This window comes from Bos grunniens, chromosome 17 (genome assembly GCF_055505025.1).
Source record: "Bos grunniens cultivar Pamir isolate PY7600 chromosome 17, Bosgru_T2T1.0, whole genome shotgun sequence".
NCBI classification, from domain to species: domain Eukaryota; kingdom Metazoa; phylum Chordata; class Mammalia; order Artiodactyla; family Bovidae; genus Bos; species Bos grunniens.
The window spans coordinates 61,548,583-61,572,969 of NC_141181.1; the positions used below are offsets into that span (position 1 = coordinate 61,548,583).

General features: G+C 52.1%; 1 protein-coding gene across 11 annotated transcripts in view; it reads right to left on the reverse strand.

The window, feature by feature from the left end:
- The window catches only part of RASAL1 (RAS protein activator like 1), a 32,754-nt gene extending 8,676 nt beyond the window's left edge, over window positions 1-24,078 (reverse strand). For 2 of the 11 annotated variants that reach the window (XR_015144596.1, XM_086348066.1), the window contains exons 1-13: window positions 23,710-24,078; window positions 18,716-18,772; window positions 15,726-15,839; window positions 15,507-15,568; window positions 9,757-9,886; window positions 7,704-7,785; window positions 7,424-7,555; window positions 4,717-4,805; window positions 4,043-4,160; window positions 3,782-3,935; window positions 3,330-3,394; window positions 2,922-3,034; window positions 947-1,139 (exon numbers count right to left, since the gene is read on the reverse strand). Coding sequence is in view for 10 of the 11 variants with exons in the window: in XM_086348066.1 (XP_086204192.1) it covers window positions 947-1,139; window positions 2,922-3,034; window positions 3,330-3,394; window positions 3,782-3,935; window positions 4,043-4,160; window positions 4,717-4,805; window positions 7,424-7,555; window positions 7,704-7,785; window positions 9,757-9,886; window positions 15,507-15,568; window positions 15,726-15,839; window positions 18,716-18,772; window positions 23,710-23,846 (1,446 nt within the window). In the remaining variant the exon portion in view is untranslated. Of the gene's footprint in view, window positions 1-946; window positions 1,140-2,921; window positions 3,096-3,329; window positions 3,395-3,781; window positions 3,936-4,042; window positions 4,161-4,716; window positions 4,806-7,423; window positions 7,556-7,703; window positions 7,786-9,756; window positions 9,887-15,506; window positions 15,569-15,725; window positions 15,840-18,715; window positions 18,773-23,709 lie in introns of those variants that run through there. The other 9 variants (XM_086348068.1, XM_086348067.1, XM_086348072.1 and 6 more) reach the window with 9 other exon arrangements.
- Between the last annotated feature and the right edge of the window lie 309 nt (window positions 24,079-24,387).

A 24,387-nucleotide genomic window follows, 5' to 3' on the forward strand; every position in this document is an offset into this window, starting at 1 on the left:
TCGTGGGCATGAGGAAGTCTCTGTTCCCTGCCCGTGGCCACCGCTCACCATGGGGGCTGAGACCTGGGGGACACTTGGGTGTCACTGATCAGGGCTCCTCCCGCAAGGGCCAGGCTGTCTGGGGAGCTGGTCTCCCGCTTCCCCCGCCCCCAGCTGCGGATGTGTCCCACTTAGCACCTCCACCAGCGGCCGAGGCAAGAGCCCCACAGTGTGGAGTGTAAATCAGCCTCGTCCCAGTTGGAGGCCCCGGCTCAGGTCTGAGGAGGAGGAGGATGGGGGGAGGGAGAGATTCCCTCTGCAAGTCTGGAGGCTGAGCCTTGAGTCCACGACTCTTAGCCAAAGCACCTCACCTCTCTGGGCCTCAGTTTCCTCCTCTGTAAAATGGGATAATACTGGCATCCACCTCACAGGGTGGATGTGAAGACTAGATGAGGTAATAAATATGTAAAACAAAGTCTGACCCCTAGACAGGGCAGTATATAGTGTTGTGGTGGTTGTTTGGTCGCTCAGTCATATCTGACTCTGAGACCTCATGGACTATAGCCCGCCAGGCTCCTCTATCTGTGGGATTCTCCAGGCAAGAATACTGGATCGGGTTGCTATGTTCTCCAGGGGATCTTCCCGACCCAGGGATCAAACCCGCGTGTCCTGCATCTCCTGCATTGGCAGGTGGATTCTTTACCACTAAGCCACCAGGGAAGTCCCAATATATGTAGTGTTAGCTGCTGTTATTATTATCATCCTCATCATCACCACTATCATCACCCCTGGGCCCCAGATCCTGCCAGAACACTGTCCCCACTTCTGCCAAGACACACAGCACCTCAGGGTGGGTGGCCCAGGTTCTGTCCCACTCCTCCCCTGCCTCTCCCTGTGGCCCTGGACAAGCCACTGCCCCTCCCCAGCCTCAGTGTCCCCATCTACCCAATGAGACCGCCTGACCCACCTCATGCTCCGCCTGGGGAAAACGCTCCTCCACACGCTGGCGCAGCTGCTTGAAGGCGAGGCGCATGGCGGATGGGCAGCGCCCCACGGAGCCCACAATGGCGTCCACGATAGGCCCCAGGTAGCCCGTCAGCAGCCCCAGGCTGACCTCACGCACGTGTTCCTCGGAGGGTGCACCCTTGAAGGAGATTCTCCTGGAGAAGCAAGCGGAGGGTTGTGCCTCAGAAGCCAGCCCCTACTAAGCTCAGAGAGCACCCACCTTCTCATCCCTTCTCCATGGCCTCCCCCTCCTACTGGTCCGTTCCCCCTGTGGGAAGTCCTCTTCAAAGAGGCCATCTCTGTCCCACTGCTCACCAGCATGGACCCGGGTTCCCTGCATTTCCAGTGCAGACCTGCCAGACACGCACTGCTGCCCCAGGACCTTTGCACTTTCTGTTTCCCCTGCCTGGAACATCTTCCAGCAGACCTGCACACGACTCCCTCCCTCACCTCCTCCAAGCCTTAGATTCCACACCCCCTTCTCTGTGAGGCTGTCCCTGTGACCTCCCTGGCTCTTCCCACGACCCTCCCTCACTTTACTTCCCTCCATTTCACTAATCACCTGCAAGAGTCTTCTTTTGTTTATTAATATTACTTGTCTTCCCCAGTAAGACAGATTTGTGTCCATTTGTTTCCTGCTACAAACTCAGCACTCAGCCTACTGCTTGGCACATACACGTGTGTGTGTGGGGGGGGTGTGCTCAGTCACTCAACTGTGTCCAACTTTTTGTGACCCCGTGGACTGTAGCCCCCCAGGCTCCTCTGTCCATGGAATTCTCCAGGCAAGAATACTGGAGTGGATAACCATTTCCTTCTCCAGGGGATCTTCCTGACACAGGGATTGAACCCAAGTCTCCTGAATCGCAAGTGTGTTCTTTACCTTCTGAGCCACCAAGGTCACTTTAAGTAGCCTGATTGTTCCCATTTAACAGATGAGGAAACTGAGGCTCAGAGAAGTCCCCTTGCCAATAGGTGGCAGAACATAGATTAGAACTCAGGATTGCCAGTTTCAGAGTCTGTCTGCACCCTGCCCTGGCCAGTTCCCAGATGCCCCTGCTCCCTGCGGGCACCCACTGAGTCCTACTGTCTTTGCCAGGTATTCTGGGAAAAGCCCTGGCCTTGGGGTTTCACAGATGGACTCTGCCCTTCTACTCAGGGGCTGCGTTCAAATCCCCACTTGGCAACTTCCCAGCTGTGCAGCCTTAGGCAGGTGACCTCCCCTCTCTGAGGCTGTTTCTCATCTGTAAAAAGGGGTCCTAATGCCTGCTCCCGGGTGTTCAGAAGGGGTGGGTAGCACTTGCTGGGCAAGGCCCAAAGAGAAGGAAAGATCATTTCCTGCCTCCACCATGGTCCCCTGTGGACTGCCCAGCAGCCAGCTCTGATGGCTTGGTAGGAACAAGCCCACCTGCTTGAGCTGGAGGGAAAAAGTCCTGGAAAGAAAAGAGGAGCCCAGGAGAAATGGAATGACCCCCCAACCCTGGCATTGCCCTGCTCCCTAACCCATGTCATCAAGCACTGCAGCAAGCCAACCTCTGCCACAGACCCTCCCCCAGGGGCCTCAGCCACCACTACCACCATAATAGAAATAATAGTACTTCTGGAGTACTGGTTAGTGCTGGGCTTCGTGTATATGACTCAGTTCACTCTCCCGACAGTCCATCAGGTAGATATTCACGAGGCTTGAAATAACCTGCCCAGCAGTAATGGCAGATCTGAGGTTTGAACCCAGGCACTCATGTCTCAGAGTCCCGCCTAGAACCACCGCACCACACGGTCTAAGGGGTTGGCTGCTCTCAGGGGAGGCTGTAAGACTGTAGAACATAAGGGTTCCCAAGCAGGAAGGAGGGGTGGGGTGGCAGAAGGCACAGACCCAGCCTGACAGGTCTGACAGGCAGACGAGGGGGCTGTGGCAGGTTCATCCCTCAGGTGTGGCTCACCGGGTGCGGCCCAGGTCCATCTTGCAGGGATCCAGCTCCATGTACTTCCTCTCCTCGAAGACGCGGTTGATCACTGGCCTTAGGACCTCATGCAGATAGGGCATGCCCACGAGCTGGGGGCAGGGGGCACCACACAGGGTGGGGCTGAGGGTGAGGCCGTGGTGTGCCCATGAGCTGGGGGCGGGGGGACCATGCAGGGAGAGGTTCAGAGAGAGGTGGAGACCTGCCTCTGGGCTGGGGTTGGGGTGCAACTCAGCGTGAGGCCAGCCAGCAGCCCCCCAGCTCGGCTGCCCAGGGCCACCTGAGGCCGGCCAAGCTCTGGGCTCCAAGTAAGCACTGGGAAGGGAGTCCCCATGAGGAAGCAGCCGCCGGACTGCCCACCAGCCCCCCAGGCCTTCACCTACTCACCTTCATAAACTGCTCCACTGACTTGGACGCCAGGGAGTTAGAACGGAAGAGGGTGTTGGGGTCAGCTGAGAGGACAGAGAGAAGCGTTTGCTGGGATGTAGGGGGCTGGATCCATCTCACCCTACCCACCCAAGGTGGGGGCGGGGGCAGTGGTCATGATCTTTTCAGCCTCAGGAATCGAGGAGATCTGCCACATCAACTCCTTTCACGGTACAAAGGCCCAGAATGGTTAAGTGAGCTGCCTAAGGTCACACAGCACATGAGTAGTAAAACCAGGTCCTGAACCCAAGACCATGCTCCCAGCTGGCTGGGGGTTCCTAGGCCCTGTCACCCCAACACACAAAGACACAGCAGCCCCTCTTCTCCCTGAGCTCCCCAAATCTCTCTCTGAGACCCTCTGCAGACCCATCCTTGGGGAGTGATGCCTGGGGGTGGTCATGCAGGCAACTCACTGGTCCGAGCCACCTCGCGCCGGGTGAGATAGTCCAGAAAGGGCCCAGTCAGGCCCTGGCCCAGAAAGAGCTTCACCAGCTTGGTGGCCAGCTCCTGGCGGCAGTCACCCGAGGTCAACTCCTCCAGGACAGCCAAGGGGCTGGCGGCATCCTCCTGCACAAGGACAGGAGGCAGGAGAGGTGGCCTGGGGCCCTGGGACCCCAAAGCAGGGTGTGGCCATGATCCAGATTCCCCACACACCCCCTCAGTGACGCACACACCTCTGCTGGCCCCAGCACCGACTCCATGAGCAGCTCCCTAAGTGGCTGGTAGTACCGTGAGGGCAGGACAGAGTCCTCGGTCAGGCGCACCTTCAGCCTCAGAGCACCCAAGCTCCCGCTGGCCGGGGCCAGAACACAGGAAAAGGAACGTAAGTATGTACGGGCAGGGGCGGAGAGCCAAGAGAGGCAGGTGTGAGCGCCGGTAAAGAGCATGGATAATTGTCAGACAAGACAGGTATGGGCAGGTGTGAACAGGCGTGGGCAGTATAAACAGGGGGTGAGCAGGTATTGACGGGTATAAACGGGAATGGACGCAGGCAGGCAGTGTAAACAGATCCAGCCAAGGTAGAAAGATGAGGCAGTTATACAGTATACACATGGATACAGGAACGGATGGTGTGAACAGGTGTGTGGACAGGTGTGGAGGGACCAGAAATTCTGCACACACACCAGACTGAACTGATGTGTTTGCAGGTGGATGGGGATAAGGTGAACTCATTTGGACACATGTAGACGTACATGGTGAGACATTCAGCAAGCGTCTGTTAAATGAATGAAGGGACCTGGTGACAGCGTGTGGGTTGACGTGGGCACCCATAAGGACTGGCCTGCGAGCAGAAGACGGAACCCAACATGGTTCCAGCCCAGCCTCCTCCCAGTGTACCCACATTTACCCAGAATCCTCCTCTGCTCTGGGAAAGGGCAGGAGGCGGAACCAGCCATTGGGCGGGTTGTGTTGCAGGACCTGTGGGGGGAACTCCACCTGTGGGGCAACACACAGGCCCTCAGCAGAGCTCTGCCCCGCTGGGCCCTGGAAGAAGAGTTAGGCTGCCCACCCAAGGAGGGGTGGCAAAGCCCACCTAGGGTCAGCTCCTCCTCCTCCACCATGTTCTATCAACACAATGATGGCAACAGTCCGTCCCCCAGTCCCCGATTATTAGCTCCTGCCAGGGTACCAAAGGCCTCCAGGGAGCTCTTAATCTACAATTGAGGAAACTGAGGCTCAGAGAGGTGGAGTGACTTGCCCAAGGTCACACAGCGGCTAGACACAGCATGTCTGGAGTGAGTGTATTTTCAGCTCCATTGAGGGACAAACTTGCATCTATCAAAAGGCTTAAAGATAGTCCAGAAGGTCAAGTCCCACCCTCCCTCTCTTTTTAAATAACAACTTTATACAGATATAATTTATAGCCCATATAATTCACCAATTTAAAGTAATTCAGTGGCTTTAGTATATTCACAGGTTATGCAACTACCACCACTAATTTCAGACCATTTTCTATCAGCTCCTCTGGCCAAAGAAAGCCTATATCCATTAGCAAACACTCCCCATCCTCCAGTCCCTGGCAACCACTAATTTTTCTGTCCTTATAGATTCTCTTGTATTTAACTTATATGCAGAGTACATCATGAGAAATGCTGGGCTGGATGAAGCACAAGCTGGAATCAAGATTGTAGGGAGAAATATCAATAACCTCAGATGTGCAGATGACACCACCCTTTTGGCAGAAAGTGAAGAACTAAACAGCCTCTTGGTGAAAGTGGAAGAGGAGAGTGAAAAAGTTGGCTTGAAGCTTGAAACTCAACATTCAGAAAACTAAGATCAAGGCATCCAGTCCCATCACTTCATGGGAAATAGATGGGGAAACAGTGACTGACTTTATTTTTTGGGGTTCCAAAATCACTGCAGATGGTGACTGCAGACATGAAATTAAAAGACGCTTACTCCTTGGAAGGAAAGTTATTAAAAAGCAGAGACATTACTTTGCCAACAAAGGGCTGTCTAGTCAAGGCTATGGTTTTTCCAGTAGTCACGTATGGATGTGAGAGTTGGACTATGAAGAGAGCTGAGCGCTGAAGAATTGATGCTTTTGAACTGTGAGAGTCCCTTGGACTGCAAGGAGATCCAATCAGTCCATCCTAAAGGAGATCAGTCCTGAGCGTTCATTGGAAGGGCTGATGTTGGCCACCTGATGGGAAGAGCTGACTCATTGGAAAAGACTCTGATGCTGCGAGGGATTGGGGGCAGGAAGAGAAGGGGACGACAGAGATGAGATAGTTGGATGGCATCACCGACTCAATGGACATGAGTTTGAGTAAGCTCCAGGAGTTGGTGATGGACAGCAAGACCTGGTGTGCTGCAGTCCATGGGGTCATGAAGAGTCGGACACGACTGAGCGACTGAACTGAACTGAACTGATAAATGAAATTATGGAATATGTGGGGAGTTTGGGACAGGCTTCCTTCACTTAGCATTGTGTTTTCAAAATTCATCCATGTTGTGTGGATGAATGTGTCAGGATGAATGTCACAGGATCCATGTGTCAGGATGTCATTGCTTTTTATGGCCACATAATATTCCGCTGAGTAAATATACTGTATTTTGTTTCTTCACCCATCTGTTGATAGACGTCTGAGCTGTTTCTACTTTTGGCTATTCATGAATGATGCTGCTATTTGCATTAACGTAGAGTCGTGTGTGGCTATGTTTCCCTTTCTCTTTGGCACACACCCAGGAGTGCAAGTGCTGGGTCACGTGGTAACTCTAACTACTGAGGAACTGCCAGATTTTTCCAAAGCAGCGGCACCATTTTACACAGCTTGATGACTTTGGTGAAGCATGTGGTCATTTCAAGGGAGGTCCATGACCAAGTCTCCCTCTTATTTACTCTAATCTTGCCTCCTTTTAAAAACTGGCAGCTTCAGCATTTCCCTGGTGGCTTAGTGGTTAGGACTCGGCTTTCACTGCTGCGGCCCAGGTTCAATCCCTGGTCATGCGACCCAGCCAAAAAAAACAAAAAAACTGTCAAAACAAAAATGCTGAGTATACATCCACTCAAAACTCCTGAGAGGCAAGAAAAATCATACCCACTTTACAGATAGGGAGACTGAAGTTCCAAGAGAAAGACCTTGAGCCCAGTGCATCCAGGAGTAAGAGTTAGATTCTGGATTCAGAGAGACCTGAACTCAAATACTGACTCTGCCATTTCTTAATCATATGACCTTGGGAAAGCCACTTCACCTCTCCAAACCTTAGTCTTCCCATCTGTAAAATAGAGACAGCAATGGTCCCAGCCTCTTAACAGTGGCCATCAAGGTTATATAAATGAAGTGATGCTGGAGAAGCACTTAGCACAGTGAAGCACACAGTCAACCTGGGTACTCTCATCCCGGAATAAGAATCTGGGCCCACCCTATGACCTTAGGTAGGTTCCTGCACCAATGGGATCATGGGACTCTGTCACTCAGGCCTGGCCAAGGTACCTGATAAGGCAAATGTCACATCTACCCTTCCAAGTGAGCTCCAGGATGCCCAGCTCTTCTCCCCAGTCCCCCTTGGAGGCAGTGGTGAGCCATGTAGGGTGTCTGGGGGGTGCTCACCATTCCCAAAAAGTCATTCTTGCCAACCATGTCCCAGTCCCAGAGTTCCACTCGCAGAGGGGATGGGGAACCTGGCATCTCCCGCAGCTCCAGCACCTCATCCCAGTGTGGGAAGCGAGTCTTCTTGATGGTCTGGGAGAGGAGGGAGTGAGAGAAGACAGAGCTAATGGGACCATTCTTGTCTCCATTTTACAGATGGGAAGGCTGAGGTTCAGAATGGTAAGTGGCTTTCCCAAGGTCATTTAATGCCCCAGTCTCCCAGCTCTGCTCCACCACTTACCGAAGTCTCCAAGCTCTGGCTGCCCCAAAACACACGCGCAAATGGGTCAGACGTGCCGGAGATGTCTCGGGGGGCCAGGTCCCTGAGGACAGATGAGGTAAGGAGTAGGGGTCACAGAACCCTTAAGGACCAAGACCCAAGCCTTGGGGAAAGGGTTCAAGGTAGACAATTCAAATGCTGCTGATTTCCAAGACAACAAAATAGTACATTGTAGGGATCTAGCAAAGAGCATCCTTCACCAGGTCCGTCCAAACCTGGTATCTTCCTTTTGATTAACGCTACCCTTCGAGGACACATTACTATGCCCACATTTTCTAGGTAAGGAAACTGAAGCACAGCAAGATCAAGTTGAACATCACAAAGCAGCAGGTAAAGGTGCAGTGAGGAAGGGAAAGGGAGCCTTTGTTTCCCTGGAGCCCGTGGATGGGAGACCAGATGCCAGGGTTCATAGCCTGGATTCTCCCATTCACTGGCTGAGTGACACTAGGAGAAGTCACTGTCCCTCCCTGAGCCTCAATTTCCTCATCTGAAAAATCAGAGTAATAACAGACTGACCTTACAGGGCCAAGGGATGAGATGACATGTGGAGAGTGCTTAGCTCACTCATTCACTCAACAAACACTCCTACCCACACTAGGACCAAGAAAAGGCATGAGGAAGGGACCCCCTACCTCTGGTTGCCATGACAACCCAAGTTTCAGCCTCTCCCACCCCTCCTTTTCAAGGTCCCCCAAATCCAGAGACCCTTTCCCCCACACACCCAGGGGCTGCTTGTTTCCTCCCGCTGTTTCTCTGCCACCCTGCTTGGCATCCAAAGCCTTCTTTGGTTTCCTAGGAGCCAGCCTAGTTGCTAAGCGACAGCAATCGGTCCCTCTCCTACTTGCAAGGATCCTGCATAGCTTTGTAGTTGGGGAGGAGGCCATGGGCACAGAGTAAGTGAGGAGTCCCTACCCCTAAAAAGTCCTTTTGCCTGTCCTATGCCTGCCTGCTACTCCATTCAATCTCCAGGGAGCTCCAGCTGAGGATAGAATCTGGAAGTGGTGGGAGAGGCACAGAGAGGGCAAGAAAGGACTTTAAGGTCACAGAGCAAACTAGAAATAGAGACCTAGTCCAACTTGGGTGCGGACTGGCCTAAAGGTAAGAATAAATGGAGTAAGGTGTGGGGAAAAACATGGCAAAAAACAAAATAAGACATGGGAGCGTGAAAGGTGTGGAAATAGTCAAGGAAATAGAGTGATGGGGCAGCTGAGAAAGAGGGGAGTGATAAACAGACAAGAGGGAAGATGGGTATCCCAGGAGTTGTATCCATCTTTTTTCTGATGTTTCCTTGGGACAGGACCTGCCCCTCCCTTTCTCCCAGCCCACATGACTTGAGTGGCTTGATTCCTCCCTCTCTGCCAGGAAGGGACTTGCTACTCAGGTCTGACCAATCAGAGTCAGTGTAATTGGTTCAATGATAGGCAGGTACTCCAAACTGGGTCAATAAGAGTTAGTCCTAGGATACTGGTTGGAAATGGTGGAAGATAGTTTTTTCCATTGGAGCTGCCAAATTGGTAGGATGCCAGTCTGGGGCTGTTAGGGTCAGCTTTGCCCCTACCTGGGGAGAAACTGTCTGAGAATAAAGTTAATACAAAAGACACCCAAGGAATCTATGTCTACAGATTCCTGATGTCTCTGTTGGAGCACCTGGATCCAGCCATGCCTGAAGCTGCATGTCATTCACATGAGCCAATCTGCTTAAGCCAGTATAAATTGGGTGTCTATCACTTATGATTTGATTAATACATGTCCACACCCATCTGCCTGGTCATTCTGAGTATCTGGCCTTTGGTTGCTGGTCACTGGGGACCCAACAAAGATTTTGCTCAAGCTTTAACCCAAGAAACTTGCCACCTGGTGAGCTCGGACTGTTTGCCTTACAAAGGATGTCGGTTTTGAGCCAAGACATATCTCAGGAGTGAGGTGGTCTCAAGGCAGCTGGGAGGAATCCAGTGGATTCCTGCTCATTCTCAGACCACCCCCCACCCCACCCTCACCCCCATCATGACCATACCTAGCCTGGAGCACGTGACAGTGAAGACAACGGCCCCGCACGTCCTCCAGCGTCTGCACGGACAGGCAGATCTCACCCTGCACCTCCGAGTCCGGGTCCACGCGGCTCAGGTTGATCCAGCTGTCGATTCCTGGAGGGCACAGGCACCAGCATTCATTAAGCACCTACCACCGTCTAGGCATTGCATTGTCTTTTAAAATTCTAAATAAATAAATAAATAAATAAAATTCAATTAACGTTAAAAAGATATCGAGTCATGGACCTCTCGGTAGCCTTCTGCTATAGTTACTGTAATTATCCCCGCTTCCAGATGAGGAAAAAAAGGCACAGCAAGGAGGGAGCTAGTAAACCGCAGAACTAGGATTCAAATGCAGGCAGTATAGTTCTAGGGCCAGTGCCCCTAACCATGTACTATCACACTCTTCATCCGTCCATCATTTACTCTCCCCTCAGGAAAAAAAAAAAAACGCTTGGCATTCCTATCTCTGAGCCTTCTTATAGGCTCTCGGCCTGAATCAGTCAAGTCAGTCTTGGTCTTCTCAATCTTAACCTCTCCTTCTTTCTCTCTCTCTCTCTCTGTCTCTCATTTCTCTCAACACATTAAAGATACTGTTCCAGGGACTTCCCTGGAAGTCCAGTGGTCAAGATTCTGCACTCCCAATGCAGGTGTGGGGCATGGGTTCCATCCCTGGTCAGGGAACTAAGATCCCACACAGCAAGTGGATATAGCCAAAAAAATTTTTAAATTAAAATTAAATTAAATTAATAAAAAATTTTAAAGATACTGTTCCACTGACTTCCAGCTTCAGTTGTAGTTACTGGGAAGTCATTTCAGCCTAATAATTGATCTTGCATGAATGGTCTATCTTTTCCAAGTTTAAGGACTAAGTCTTTGATGTTTTTTGCAGTCTCCCCACAGTATATCTAGGTAAGGATATTAAAAAAACAAAACAAAACCCAGCTTAGTAAAGGCTGTGCTCCTTCTACTTATGAAATCATGCTCTTGAGTTCTGGAAAATTCCAGGTCATCAATTTTTTAGAATCATTTCCTCTCCCCAGATTTTTCTATATTCTGCTTCTAGGACTCCAATTAAATGGATGTTAGAGACTTTCTCAGTATTTTCCATGTCTTGAACTTCTCTTATATGCTTCTCATTTCTCTGAGCTGAAGTTTAAATAACTTATTTAGATCTCTCTCCCAGTTCACTAACTCTGACTTCAGCTCTGAAAGAACGATGTGCCACTCATCCACTTGGTTTTTAAGGTCAACAATTGTACCTTTTATCTCTAAGCATTTGATCTGGTTCTCTTCCAAGTCAGTCTATTTTTTTTTTTTTAATGCATTGCTTTAATTTATCATGGTTATTGCTGGCCCTTCCAGGTGATTAAATTTTATTTATTGAATTTTTAAATTCTTATATATCATAAATACAAAGTCTAAAGTCTTTATGGGTCTAAATCTGATGGTCATTATTTCTGCTGACTCTTGCTCTTGGTGGCTCACTTCCTTGTGTGTGTGTGATGATCTTCGATTGTGAAGTCACACTTGTTTGAGCTCACTCTGTGGGAAATTTAACATGAGGATGCTTATCCCTGGAGAGGAGTAGCAGTTGCTTAGGAACTCTGAAGGGGAATTCTCAGGTTCAGTAATAGCCACCTTGCCCCTGGCCTAAGATTTAGCCTGTTGACTGTGAATCTGATATTGACATTAACTTTCAGGGAAATCCTTCCTTACTGCCTTGCCTCTTGCTCACCACTCCATGTTAGGTTTTAGCTCATGATTCACCGGGAGTAGAAGGAGGAATAGAAGAGGGCATGGCAACCTGCTCCAATATTCTTTCCTGGAGAATCCCATGATGTGGGATGGCTCCTCCATGACAGAGGAGCCTGGCGGGCTACAGTCCATGGGGTCGCAAAGAGTCAGACACGACTGAAGAGACTTAATACACATGCTTGCATGCAAATGGAGGAATACTGAATCCTCTTCACATCCTTCCAACAATGTGTTAGGAATTGCATCTAATTCAGGATCTCACTGTTATGTGGCCAGAGAGCCATTCTGTGGATCTAGTCTCCCATGCTGCCGGAAGTATAAGTTCTACTTTACCTCTCTATCTCTTTTGTTATTCCCAAGTCCAGGATGCCATCAGCTTTTTCTAACTTGATTAGGTATCTGTTGCAATAACCAAGTTAGAAAAGTGAAGTTCCATCTCACTTCACTTCACTTGGTATTGTGTGGACTAAATGTAAAGTGCTTAGCATTGTGCCTGGCACATAATAAGCCTTCACTAAACAGAAGTGATGATTATAATGATTGGCACATAGTGTGCTGTCAACTAATGCTCACTGATGCAAAAATATATTATTATTTTATTAATAAATGGTGTCAAGATAACTAAGAATCATCTAGACCAAAGCAGTAAAGTTCAATCCCTATTGGATGCCTTGTATCTGGGTAAGTTCCAAATAGATCAAAGACTTGACTGTTAAAATAAAATGGGAACAAACTGTTGCTAGAAAGAATCATATAAAACAATCTGTCCTAATATCAGGACTAAGAAGGACTTTCTAGGCATTACATAAAAGTGCACCCCCACACACACAAATTTTGATTACAGAACAAGAAGCAAATTTTCTACTGGAAAAAATGATAAGCAAAGTCAAAATATAAGCCACAAGGAGAAAAAAAAATGCAGCTAATGTGACAAAGTTTATTTTCCTCATATATACAGATCTCCCACAAAAAAAGGAAGAAAAGGCAAACAACCCAGGGGGTGAAAAATACACATACAATGTGAATAGACAATAGACACAAAAAAGAGGAAATAAAGAGACTCTTGAGTATATAAAAAGGTCTTCAAACTTACTTATACTGAAATGCAAAACAGCGCACACAATGAGCCAATTTTTTAACCTATCAGATTCAAGATCCAAAAGTTTGGCATTTGTTGACAAGGTTATAGGGTAGATTAATCTGTTAACTGTTAAGTAACTGGAGAGTAACTTAACAATAACTATAATCAATAACTATAATAAAACATGCTAATGTGGATACTCTTTGATCCAGCAAATCCACCTCTAGGAATTCATTATGCTGATTGATATAACTGGCATACATGGGGACTTCCCTGGCATTCCAGTGGTTAAGACTCCTTGCTTCCAATGCAGGGAGCATGGGTTTGATCCTTGGTTGGGGAGCTAAGATCCAACATAGAGCACTGCACAGCCAAAATTGTTTTTTAATTAATATAAACTTGCATTAATATAAACTTGTGTGATGTGTGCAATTGCATTTGTACAAGGCTATTCATTGCAGCATTGTTCGAACCAGGAAAACATTGTCAGTAACCCAAGTGCACATCAAGAAGGCACTTGGCCAAATAAATGATGGTACATCCACAAAACAGAGTGCCATGAAGTCATACTAAAAGCAAAGAATGCAGAAGCTCTTGAGACATTAGTATGGAAAGATCTCCAAGATACACGGCGAAGTGAAAAGACAGGATATAGAACAGTGCGTTTAATGGAGTCCTATTACTATAAAAACTAAAAAAGTGAAGTAGCTCAGTCGTGTTCGACTCTTTGCAAATCCACAGACTATAGCCTACCAGGCCTTTCCGTCCACGGGATTTTCCAGGCAAGAATACTGGAGTGGATTGCCATTTCCTTCTCCAGGAGATCTTCCCATCCCAGGGATTGAACCCGGGTCTCCAGCATTGTAGGCAGACGCTTTACCGTCTGAGCCACCAGGGAAGCCCTGTTTCTATAAGCAGAGAACAAAACACATATAGTAGAAAGAGCACAGACTTTGGAACTAGACAACTTGGTTCAAATCCCAGCTGTCCCACTTAGTCATTTTGTGATCTTGGACAAGTTATTTAACCCCCTGTGCCTCAGTTTGTTCACCTAAAGAGTGGGCATAGGGCTTCCCAGGTAGCACTGGTGGTAAAGAACCTGCCTGCTTATGCAGGAGACATAAGAGATGTGGGTTCGATCCCTGAGTCAGGAAGATCCCCCGGAGGAGGGCATGGCAACCCACTCCAGTATTCTTGCCTGGGAAATCCCACAGACAGAGGAGCCTGACGGGCTACAGTCCATGGGGTCGCAAACAATTGGAGATGACTGAAGCAACTGAGCATGCGCACAAAGAATGGGCATAACAAGAGTGCTCATCTCTTAGGGTTATTAGAATAATTAAATGAATTGATATGTGTAAAGCACTTCATGGGAAACAGATGGGGAAACAGTGGAAACAGTGTCAGACTTTATCTTTTTGGGCTCCAAAACTACTGCAGATGGAGACTGCAGCCATGAAATTAAAAGACGCTTACTCCTTGGAAGAAAAGTTATGACCAACCTAGATAGCATATTGAAAAGCAGAGACATTACTTTGCCAACAAAGATCCATTTAGTCAAGGCTATGGTTTTTCCAGTGGTCAGGTATGGATGCGAGAGTTGGACTGTGAAGAAGGCTGAGCGCCAAAGAATTGATGCTTTTGAACTGTGGTGTTGGAGAAGACTCTTGAGAGTCCCTTGGACTGCAAAGAGATCCAACCAGTCCATTCTAAAGGAGATCAGTCCTGGGTGTTCTTTGGAAGGACTGATGCTAAAGCTGAAACTCCAATACTTTGGCCACCTTATGCGAAGAGTTGACTCATTGGAAAAGACTCTGATGCTGGGAGGGATTGGGGGCAGGAGGAGAAGGGGACGACAGAGGATGAGATGGCTGGATGGCATCACTGACTCGATGGACGTGAGTCTGGGTGAACTCCGGGAGATGGTGATGGACAGGGAGGCCTGGCGTGCTGCGATTCATGGGGTCGCAAAGAGTCGGACATGACTGAGCAACTGAACTGAACCGACTGAAAGCACTTAAAACGTGACCAGCACACAGTAAGTACTACATGAATGTTTGCTGCTATTACTGTTGCTACTTGCTTGCATATGTTTTTAAAAAATATTTATTTTCTTTATCTGTCTGTGCTGGATCTTAGTTGCGGCATGCGGGACCTTTAGTTACAGCACGAAAAGTCTTAGTTGTGGCACGTGGAATCTAGCTCCCTGAGCAGGGATCAAACCCGGGGCCCCTGCGCGGGAGTGTGAAGTCTTAGCCACTGGACCACCAGGGAAGTCCCTTGCTTGCGTAGGTTTAAAATGTCCCTAGAAGGACATACAAGAAACTGACAACATGGGGGATGAGAACGGAGAAGCTGGGACAGGAGCGACAGTCCCACCGCTAACTGTATCTTTTGAATATTGAACAGAAATAAGTTAACTGCTCAATAAATGAATTAAATTAAAATCCAGGCTTCCCTGGTGGCTCAGTGGTAAAAAAAAAAAAATCCGCCTGCCAATGCAGTAAATACGGGTTTGATCCCTGATCCGGGAGGATCCCATGTGCCATGGAGCAACTAAGTCCATGAGCCACAACTACTAACCCTGCACCCCAGAGCCCAGGAGCCACAACTCCTGAAGCCCCTGCCCCACCACAAGAGAAGCCACTGCAATGAGAAGCCTGTGCACGGCAACTAGAGAGTAGCCCCCGCTCGCGGCAACGAGAGCAAAGCCCATGCAGCAACGAAGAGCCAGCACATGCAAAAAAATAAATAATACAAATTAAAAAATAATAAAATTCAAAACAGAAGCAACAACCAAAATAATTTCCCCCGAAGGCTCTGTGTTGCCCATGCTGCTTGCTATGCCCTGGCAAGCGCCACCCCCCCCTCCCTCTGCCTGGCACCCTCACCCACCTCGGGGGTCCGCTGTAATGGCCTCCCTGCTCAGCGAGATCTTGCCTATGATGTCATCTTGCCTGCAGAAAGGCAGGCATGTGAGGGTCCAAGTCAGGGACCCCTGCCCCGCCCGTGGGGAGGTGGGCACAGATGTCAACGGCTGCGTGGACAGGCACTGTGCTTTGGGGTGTCCCGCCTTCCCTCAGATGCCCAGGTTTGGGTCCCCAGCACACACACCCCACTGTGTCCTCGTCCAGCACGTAGAAGGACAGATGGTGGAAATCCAGGGGCAAGTGCACGGTGTACTCCTCCCCCCAGAAGGGGCTCAGGCTCCGCCAGATGGTTGCTGTCCTGCAAAAGGGGCACAGGGGGCCTTTGGGCCACACAGGCAGCAGATACCTGGGGACACACACACACACATACACCCAGAGCTACTCAAACACAAATACAGCTACACATACACACTCACATAGACCCAAGAACCCAGATATAAGATACACACGAGTACACACACAAACCATAACACACACCCAGAGACCTTGACACACACATACACACACACATTCACAGGTACACCAAGGAAACCAGAGACACAAAGAGACACATGCACACACATACAGATACCAATATGCATCTTCAAAAATCTCTAGAAACATACAACTATGTGTTTCTACATACAGACAAGGGCAGACCCACACAGAGAAAACATTCACACGGATAACACAGACAAAAAAATGCCCAGAACATGGAGACACACACAGACACACATTCACATACACAGAGTGATACCCGGCAGAGATACACACAGAGGATCACAAAACCCTCACTAACAGACAAGACCCACAATTCGATTCATCCATTCATTCACTCCATAAACACTCACCCTGACTATGTGCCAAGTCTTGGGGCTATGGGAAATTAGAGGAAGAGGTGCCAAGGAGCCACCCCCACAGAACTCCCCCAGCAGAAAGGGGCTCCCTCCTGAGCCCTATGACACAGTGAGAGAAGTCCTGTGATTGGTTAGGCCAGCGGTGCCCACTGGGCTGAGGATGGGAGGGGTCAGGAAAGGCTTTCCCTAGGAGCCAGTCAGGCAAAGCAGAGAGAGGATAAAGACAGTCCAGATGGCTGGAAGAGCGTGTGCCAAGGCACTGAGGCAGGAATTTGAGGAACAAGAAGATGGTGGCTGGGAGGCAGGAAAGTGTGAGGGGCCAGGGGACCATGAAGTCAGCAGGGGCCGGAGCACTTAATCAGCAAGAGGGAAGCCCAGAAGGGTCAGGGACCAAGACAGACCCAGAAACAGATACACACCTCTTCACCCCAACACCTCTGCAGATGCACTGCCCTTTACCCAACAGCAAAAAGAGAACTCACTTTGCCCAGTCAACACACACTCAAGTTGACAGCTGCAAAATTTGGCAAACACACCTGCCTCTGCCTTCTTCCTTCTGAGGCAGAAGGCAGATGGGCCCCCTTCAGGGTAAAGCGATTGGAGACTCATTCCCTATGGACCAAAACTCCAAGACAATAGCAGGACTATTAAGGGAAAGTCCGGGCCCTGCCCAGACCACATACTCCTCATTCTGGAAGTCAGGAGACCTCTCTGACCGCTCATGCGCAGGAACGCTCCTTGGAGGTCAAAGGGGAGTGATGTTAACTAAGGCTGGGCTACCCACAGGCCTCTTCAGTAGAGTCCATCCTGGCTAAGAGATGCGTCCACACATGGAAGGATCCTGAGATACGCTAAATGCGCACTGTGAGCCAGGTAAATCAAAATGACTGGTCACAGAAAACCTGAAGAAATGCCCATAAAAGTAATTCAAACTATCACAAGGGCACAACTCAGGGACTCGCCCTCTGAACCTGCCCTTATGCCTATCCACCACACATACTGTACGCTCTGCCCTCTTAATACTTGACTTGCTTCACGACTTTCCATCTTTGTGGGAATTCTTTTCTGCAAAGCCCAAGGGCCAGGGCCCTTGTCACTGACCAGTGGTCTAGTAGATGAGCATCTGGTGCTCTCACCATCACAACCTGGCCTCAATCTCTGGCTGGGAACTCAAGCCCCACCTAGCTTCTGCCACACTCTTCCCCAGTAGAGTGTGAACATGGACACGCACACACACAGACCAGGGCCACTCCATCAGACCGACCCTTCTTTCCAAACGCTTCCGTCCTACCCAACCCTCTCCCCAATGGAAGTCCCCCCAGGCTCCCCAGCCCCTGAACTTGGAGGGTCCTCAGAACCCAGAGACGGGGAGACAGCGGCCTGGGGTCACACAGAAAATCAGTCTGTGGGCTTGGGGGTGGTGTCACAGAGTGTGGTAAGGGGGCAGGGTAAACACAGAGAGAGTGATGGGGGATAAACACACAGATCGGCTGGGGTGCTGCAGGTTGACCCTCCCCCACATGGGCTCCCTGCCCCCAGCTCCCAGCCCATCTGGACCAGAACTGGCGCCAGGAGGATCCTGAATCCTCCGTCTCCATAGGAACCGAGGCTTCAGCCGCCCGCCCACCCACGCCCCTCAGGCCTGCGGGGGTGAGAGCTGTCCCTCGGCCTGCGGGGGCGGCAACCAAGCCCAGCCCAGCCGAGACTGGCTCACGCAACCAGACATCTTCACATCCTCACGTGTTCACAGTGATGTCTGTGTACCCAAATAAGCAGGCATCGGTGCACACATGCATGTACATGGCAGCCCACGTGTGCACACACACATACACACCCCACACGCTGGTACACAATGTGAGCCTCTGAGTCTGCACACCCACAGGGACACACACCGGTGGTCACGGGCATTCACACCAGCCCTCCAACACATCCCCACATACCATACACACTCACATGCGGGTCCAACTGGGCACACATGCACACACACACCAGTGCCCGCAGCACCCAGCAGGCCCAGAACTAGCCAGCCCAGCCAAGCGTGAGATGCCCGCCCCCAGGAAGGCGCAAGCTGGCAGCCGCTGAGTCAGCCCCAGGACGCGGGCAGGGACATCGTCAGGGCAAGGGGGAAGGTGGCGGCCAGTTGGTGGGACTAGATGGACAGAGGAGCCAGCAGGCCCCACCATCCAGGCCTGTGGCTGGGGCACAGAACACCCAGCAACAGGCCAGCGAGTCCATCCGTGGGGTAAGCGTGCCCCCCAAGGCTCTCTTTTCAACGTGGATCCTTACACCTGGACTCCCCCGTCTCCTTCGCCCCGTGCCTGGCTTCTCCCCGCCTCACCTGGCCACAACTTCGTCATCCACTTTCACGATACAGTAGGGGTCACTGCTCCCCGACCTGCAGAAGGAGAAGGTTTGGGGAGCAGGCTTGAGAGGGTAGACCGGAGTGGGGATCCCAGTCCACCTTCGTTTTATAGATGGGGGGCAACTACAGCCCAGAGAGGATAGGGGATTTGCCCAGGGTCACACAGCAAGTCCAGTAGAGGCAGGACCTCTGGGGACCAGCAGACCATGTCATGGCTGCCCAGCAGCCACCCACTGCGTGCCTGACCTCCTTGAATGGGCCCAGGGCTTCCACCCAGAGAAACAGAACACTGAGACCTGAAACCAGAACATGTGGAGTCCTGGGCCCAGGAAGCCCAAAGCGCTGGTCCAGAGCCTGTGCTCATCTGGTGAGTCATCCCTGGCCTCAAGCTTGCTCACTGTGGAACCCCAGCAAGTCCTCGCCCCTCTGTGGGCCTCAGTTTCTCTGCTCTGTAAGTTGGGTATAATATTTCCACACACCTCTTAGGGCAGGTGAAGGAGCTAAAGAAGCTAACGCATGGTGTGATGCATCACAGCTGACCCCAGAGCTCTTCCCACAGACACCTGAACCCCACCCTCAGGGTATGTGCTGCCCCCTCCATTGGGAATTTCCCTGGGAGGGGACGCTGCATAGATCAGCCTTCAGTGGGGATGGACCTCAGTGGATGCTCTCACTGCAAGCACAGACCAGGGCAGCCAGACCTCAAAACTCAGCCAGTAGGAGACATAGGCTGCATCCCCTCAAGCAGCCACGAGACATTGACCAACCAAAGCCAGTTCTGTCCCCCCATTCATAATAAGGGTTACTAGTCCATCCCAAGATGGGCTGCAACCCCTCAAGTAGCCATGAGCTATTAGCCAAACAAAGCCAGTTCCATTCCTCCTTCATTACAAGAGTTATTAGTCCATCTCAAGATGGGCTGCAACCCCTTGAGTAGCCATGAGCCACTGGGACAACCAAAGCCAGTTCCATCCCTTCTTCATAATAAGGGTTACTAGTCCATCCCAAGATGGGATGCAACCCCTTGAGTAGCCATGAGCCATTAGCCAACCAAAGCCAGTTCCATCCCCTCTTCATTATAAGAGATGTTAGTTCATCTCAAGATGGGCTGCAACCCTGTGAATAGCAAAGAGTCATTGACCAACCAAAGCCATCCCCCAATTCATAATAAGAGTTACTTGCCCATCCCAAGCTGACCAGGGTTCCTCATGACTTCCCCCACCCCTGCCTGCATCCCATCACACAGGCTTCCCTTGTCTTCCACCAAGCTCAGTCCAGCCTCAGGGCTTTTGCACTTGTTGTTCCACCATTCTAAGACACCTACTCTGTTCTTGAATGACTCCATCTTTTCATTCAAACCTCAGCCCCAAAGTCACTGCCTCAGAGAGGTGGTCCTTGATGACCACCATCCTCCGACAGTGGACAGTGTAAAACTGCCCTCTGATCCCTCTGAGCACGTGAAGTCATCTTGCTCCCTTGTTTCTCTGTGCTTCGTGTCTGTCTCCACAGCTCCCTGCCACTTCTGAACACTGAGACCCTTGGGGGAGGAGCTGTGCCTCCGTCCCCCTCCCTCCACAGCCTGGCAGTCGGGATTTGAACTCGGGTCTGTGGGGCTCAGCATACATGTTCCCAACCAATGCCACCCGCACTCCAAAACTCAAGATCCCTTTCCCACATGGCCCCCTTCCCCAGTACTCCAGCCCCCGCCCTCTCTCTTCCATCCTGTCTCGGTTCAGTCTGTCACTGATCCACAAATGCCTCGGGGATTCCGGGAAAGAGGGACATGGCACCAGGAGCTGCTCCAACCTCATCTGCTGGCTGAGCCTTCCGCGGGCCGCAGTTTCCTCTTTGGTTGCTTTCCCTCAGCTCCCTCTGCCGAGTGTGCCTTCATTTCCCCATCTGCTCTCCATCCCTGAACATCTCAGTCTAGTCGCCAACCTGTGCCTCCACATTCCTCTCTGGCCTCCCTTCAGCATAATGCCCCAGACCTCAGTTTTCCCATCTGGATCTATTCCAAACCCACTGGGCTGAGTAACACTGGGAGCCTCAGTTTTACCCTCCGGATGCCCATGGCTGGGTGTCACCCCCTCCATCTCGTGTCTCTCTTCACGTCCTCTATCCCTGAGCCTCTTTTAGGCAGGCTCCCATCCCTTGGTTTCCCCAACAGCAGATGTAGGACAGACAGGCTGGAATCCACTAGAAAAGGGCTGGGAGCCACGCCCCCTCCTGTTCACCCAGCCTGACCCCTGGGCCCCTCTGGGAGCGGAGCACGTCAGCTCCGGGACTCTGACGCATGAAGGCCTTATCAGACTTCTATCAGGTAAGGGCTATGGTGGCGGAAGGGGGATGCCCCCTCCAGATCCTGGATCTCTCCAGACCTTTGGCCTCTCCCACGGTCCCTGCCCCTCCTCAAGTGTGGGAAAGCCGGCCCCTGGACCATCGCCTACCCAGTCTGCTTGGTGCCTGGTGTGTGCATGCTAAGTCACTTCAGTCGTGTCTGAATCTTTGTGACTCTATGGACTGTAGCCCTCTCCAGGCTCCTCTGTCCATAGGATTCTCTAGGCAAGAATACTGGAGTGGGCTGCCATTTCCTTCTCCAGGGGAATCTTCCCAACCCAGGGATCAAACCCACATCTCTTATATCATCTGCATTGGCAGGTGGGTGCCTGGAAGCAGTCAGTATTCAAATTCCAGCTGTGTGACTTTGGGCAAGTGACTATGCCTCTCTGAGCCTGAGTTTGCCCATTCATAAAATGGCAGTGCCAACAGGACTCTGCTGCTGCTGCTGCTGCTAAGTTGCTTCAGTTGTGTCCGACTCTGTGCAACCCCATAGACCGCAGCCCACCAGGCTCTCCCGTCCCTGGGATTCTCCAGGCAAGAACACTGGAGTAGGTTGCCATTTCCTTCTCCAATGCATGCAAGTGAAAAGTGAAAGTCAATTCGCTCAGTCGCGTCCGACTCTTAGCGACCCCACGGACTGCAGCCTACCAGGCTCCTCTGCCCATGGGATTTTCCAGGCAAGACTACTGGAGTGGGTTGCCACTGCCTTCTCCGAATAGGACTCTAAGAAGTGTTAAGCACAGGACCTGGCCTGTAGGAAGCCTTTGACCACATATAGCTGCTATTATGAATGACAGAAATAACTCAAATTATCAGCTGAGGCCTCCTCCAAGCCAGGGTTGGAGCCCTCTCAAACCTGGGGAGGCTTCAGAAAGATTCTGGGCCCTCTCCCTTAGGAGAGGGGAAAGAGGACATACCCCCTCTAGGAGTCCCCATGGGCATGGAGATCCCAGCATGCTATGAGGGAGCCCCTCTGAGAAGGGCACCAACAGCTAGGGAAACTGAGGCAGGCTGGCGGGATCCCCAACTGGGGCCTAGTCACTTCCCCCTACCCTGGTACTGGGGTGAGGCCCACCTAGAGCTCACCTTGGCCCAGGAATTGAGGGGAGGAGGGGCAACCAAGAGACTCAGGGATCAAGTATGAGCCAACTCCCTCCCCAAGAGAAGCAGAGGGAGCCCCATGAGCCGTGTCTGGGTCTGAGGAAAACACCCACTGCTCCCTCATGGCCCTCACTAAGGACTGGGAGAGACTGGAGCACCGAGAGAGGGAAACCCATTTCTGAAAGGTCTCCCATTATCAACTCCCCAGCAGCTGCCAGGCCACGTCATTGCCTCAACAGTCCCAGAACTGCTAATGCTCAGGGGCTCTGAAAGAGCATCTCAGAAGAGGGGAGACAGGGGGCTTGTCCAGATGCTGCATTGGCACAGCCAGCGAGCTCTCTGCTTTCCCCAGATGCTTGTTTTAAGGGTCACTGATGAGGATGGGGGCAGCTGGAACTGCTCTAAGGAGCTTCCCTGTTGGCACAGCTCCAGGACTGGGGAAGCGGAAGGTTCATGAAGTCAAAGGCAGGATACCCTCCTCATTGGGACCCCCAGCCGGAGGTGTTAGGGCAGAGCTGAGTCCCAGCCTGTGCAGAGGCTCAGAATCCACATTCCTGCTCCCCCTGGCCCCGGGGTAAATCCTAAGTGGTTTTTCTACCCTCACAACTGCACGAGGCTTGCAGACTCCCTGTCCAGGGTTCCCCTTGCTCAGATAGGAAATTCAGACCTGGAGAGGATCAGGTTCAAGGTCATAGAGTCAATGTGCTGTCAAGGATCCCACACCTGTTCCAGGTACCCACACCCTCAGAGCCCCTTCTGGGCTCCAGGCCAAAGCAGGAGGGGGACCCCCTCCCTCCATTCTGCTGATTCAGCAACTGCTGACTCAGCCCGGAGGGAAGCACAGTCAAGGACTGGTACTGCGGGGACCCCACCACCTGGCTGGGGAGGGGGCTGCAGGGGGAAGTTGGCTCTTCAAGCAGCTTAGCATCAGGGAAGGCCCCCCACCCCGGGCTGGTCGCTGCTGGCTGAGGAGCTAAGGGCTCTGGGTCCAGAGGAACGTTTCCCCCAGGCCTGGCCAGTGGGCCACCTGGTGACACTCTGCAAACCTAAACGCCAGATGCTCGCAGAGGAATGCTGGGCCGCCTGGATCCCAGGCCCTCTGGGGCCCCTTCCAGGGTTCTCTGAACCGGTGCCCACCCAGGCCTGGAGAAACCCCACCTCCAACACCTGCCTGGACTAAGGAAAGGAGCCCTCCACCCCTAAACCCCCTCCCCAGCTCTGACAGAATCTGATCCTATAAGCCCCAGGGCTGAAGCCCTGGAAGACCCCCTTTAGTACATCCCAGGAACAAAGACACCCCCTTCCTGGCCACTGGGCGGGGCATCTGCTGAGTCTGAGTGCCCCCTCCACCAGGAGAGCGATGGGCAGGGGGCCTTTCGCCCCGTGACTGTGGATCAGCCCCAGTGTTGTTCTCAGACAAGAACCCCTCTCCCATTTCACCTACTTGCCCTGGCATGCTGAATGGGCGACCCCTGCCCCATCCATGCTCGGCACGCCCCTCATCCCCGACTGGCCCCGGGGGTACTCACACATCCTTGGCGGGCAGCGCCCGGCCCTCCACGACGCGGACGTTCAGGGAGCTGCTCTTGGCCATGGCGCCCTGCCCCAAACTTTCCGACCAGGAGGGCGCCCGGGTTCCGAGGCTGGACCGCGGCAGGGAGGGCATCTACATGTCACCCGCAGAGAGCCTGGCACCCTCTCTCGGAGTCCCCGGGCCACCTACCCGAAACGCGCGGGTAGCTGGACGGGAGGTTTCCGAAGGAGGAGAGAGGATAGTGACCGGGGAGGGGGCGCCTCCCTCCCCGGACTCTACAGGTAGGAGCCGGGCGCCGAGCTGGCAGAGCGCGCGGGGGACACACCGCCAGCCCTTGCCTTCTAGTCTGGCGCTCTTGGTGGGCAGGCGGGGCGGGCGGGGGGTGGTGGGGGCGGCCCAGGGCCCTCCCCGCAATCCCGCCTCCCGCGGGGTCCCCCTCCCGCCCGTTCCCGGGCCACCCTCGCGCGCCCTCTGCCGGCACCCCAGCCAAGCGTGCCAGAGCGCACCCGCCGCGGAGCCCCGGGCGCGTGGAGGCTGGGACTGCCAGGTGGGGAGCGGCCCACGGCCATGATGGGCGTGGCGGCAGGGTCCTGCTGAGTTGGCACTGGGCACAGAAGACACAGTGTGTCGCCTGCCTGCCCTGCTTCCAGCACGATCACACCTCTCCGGCTCT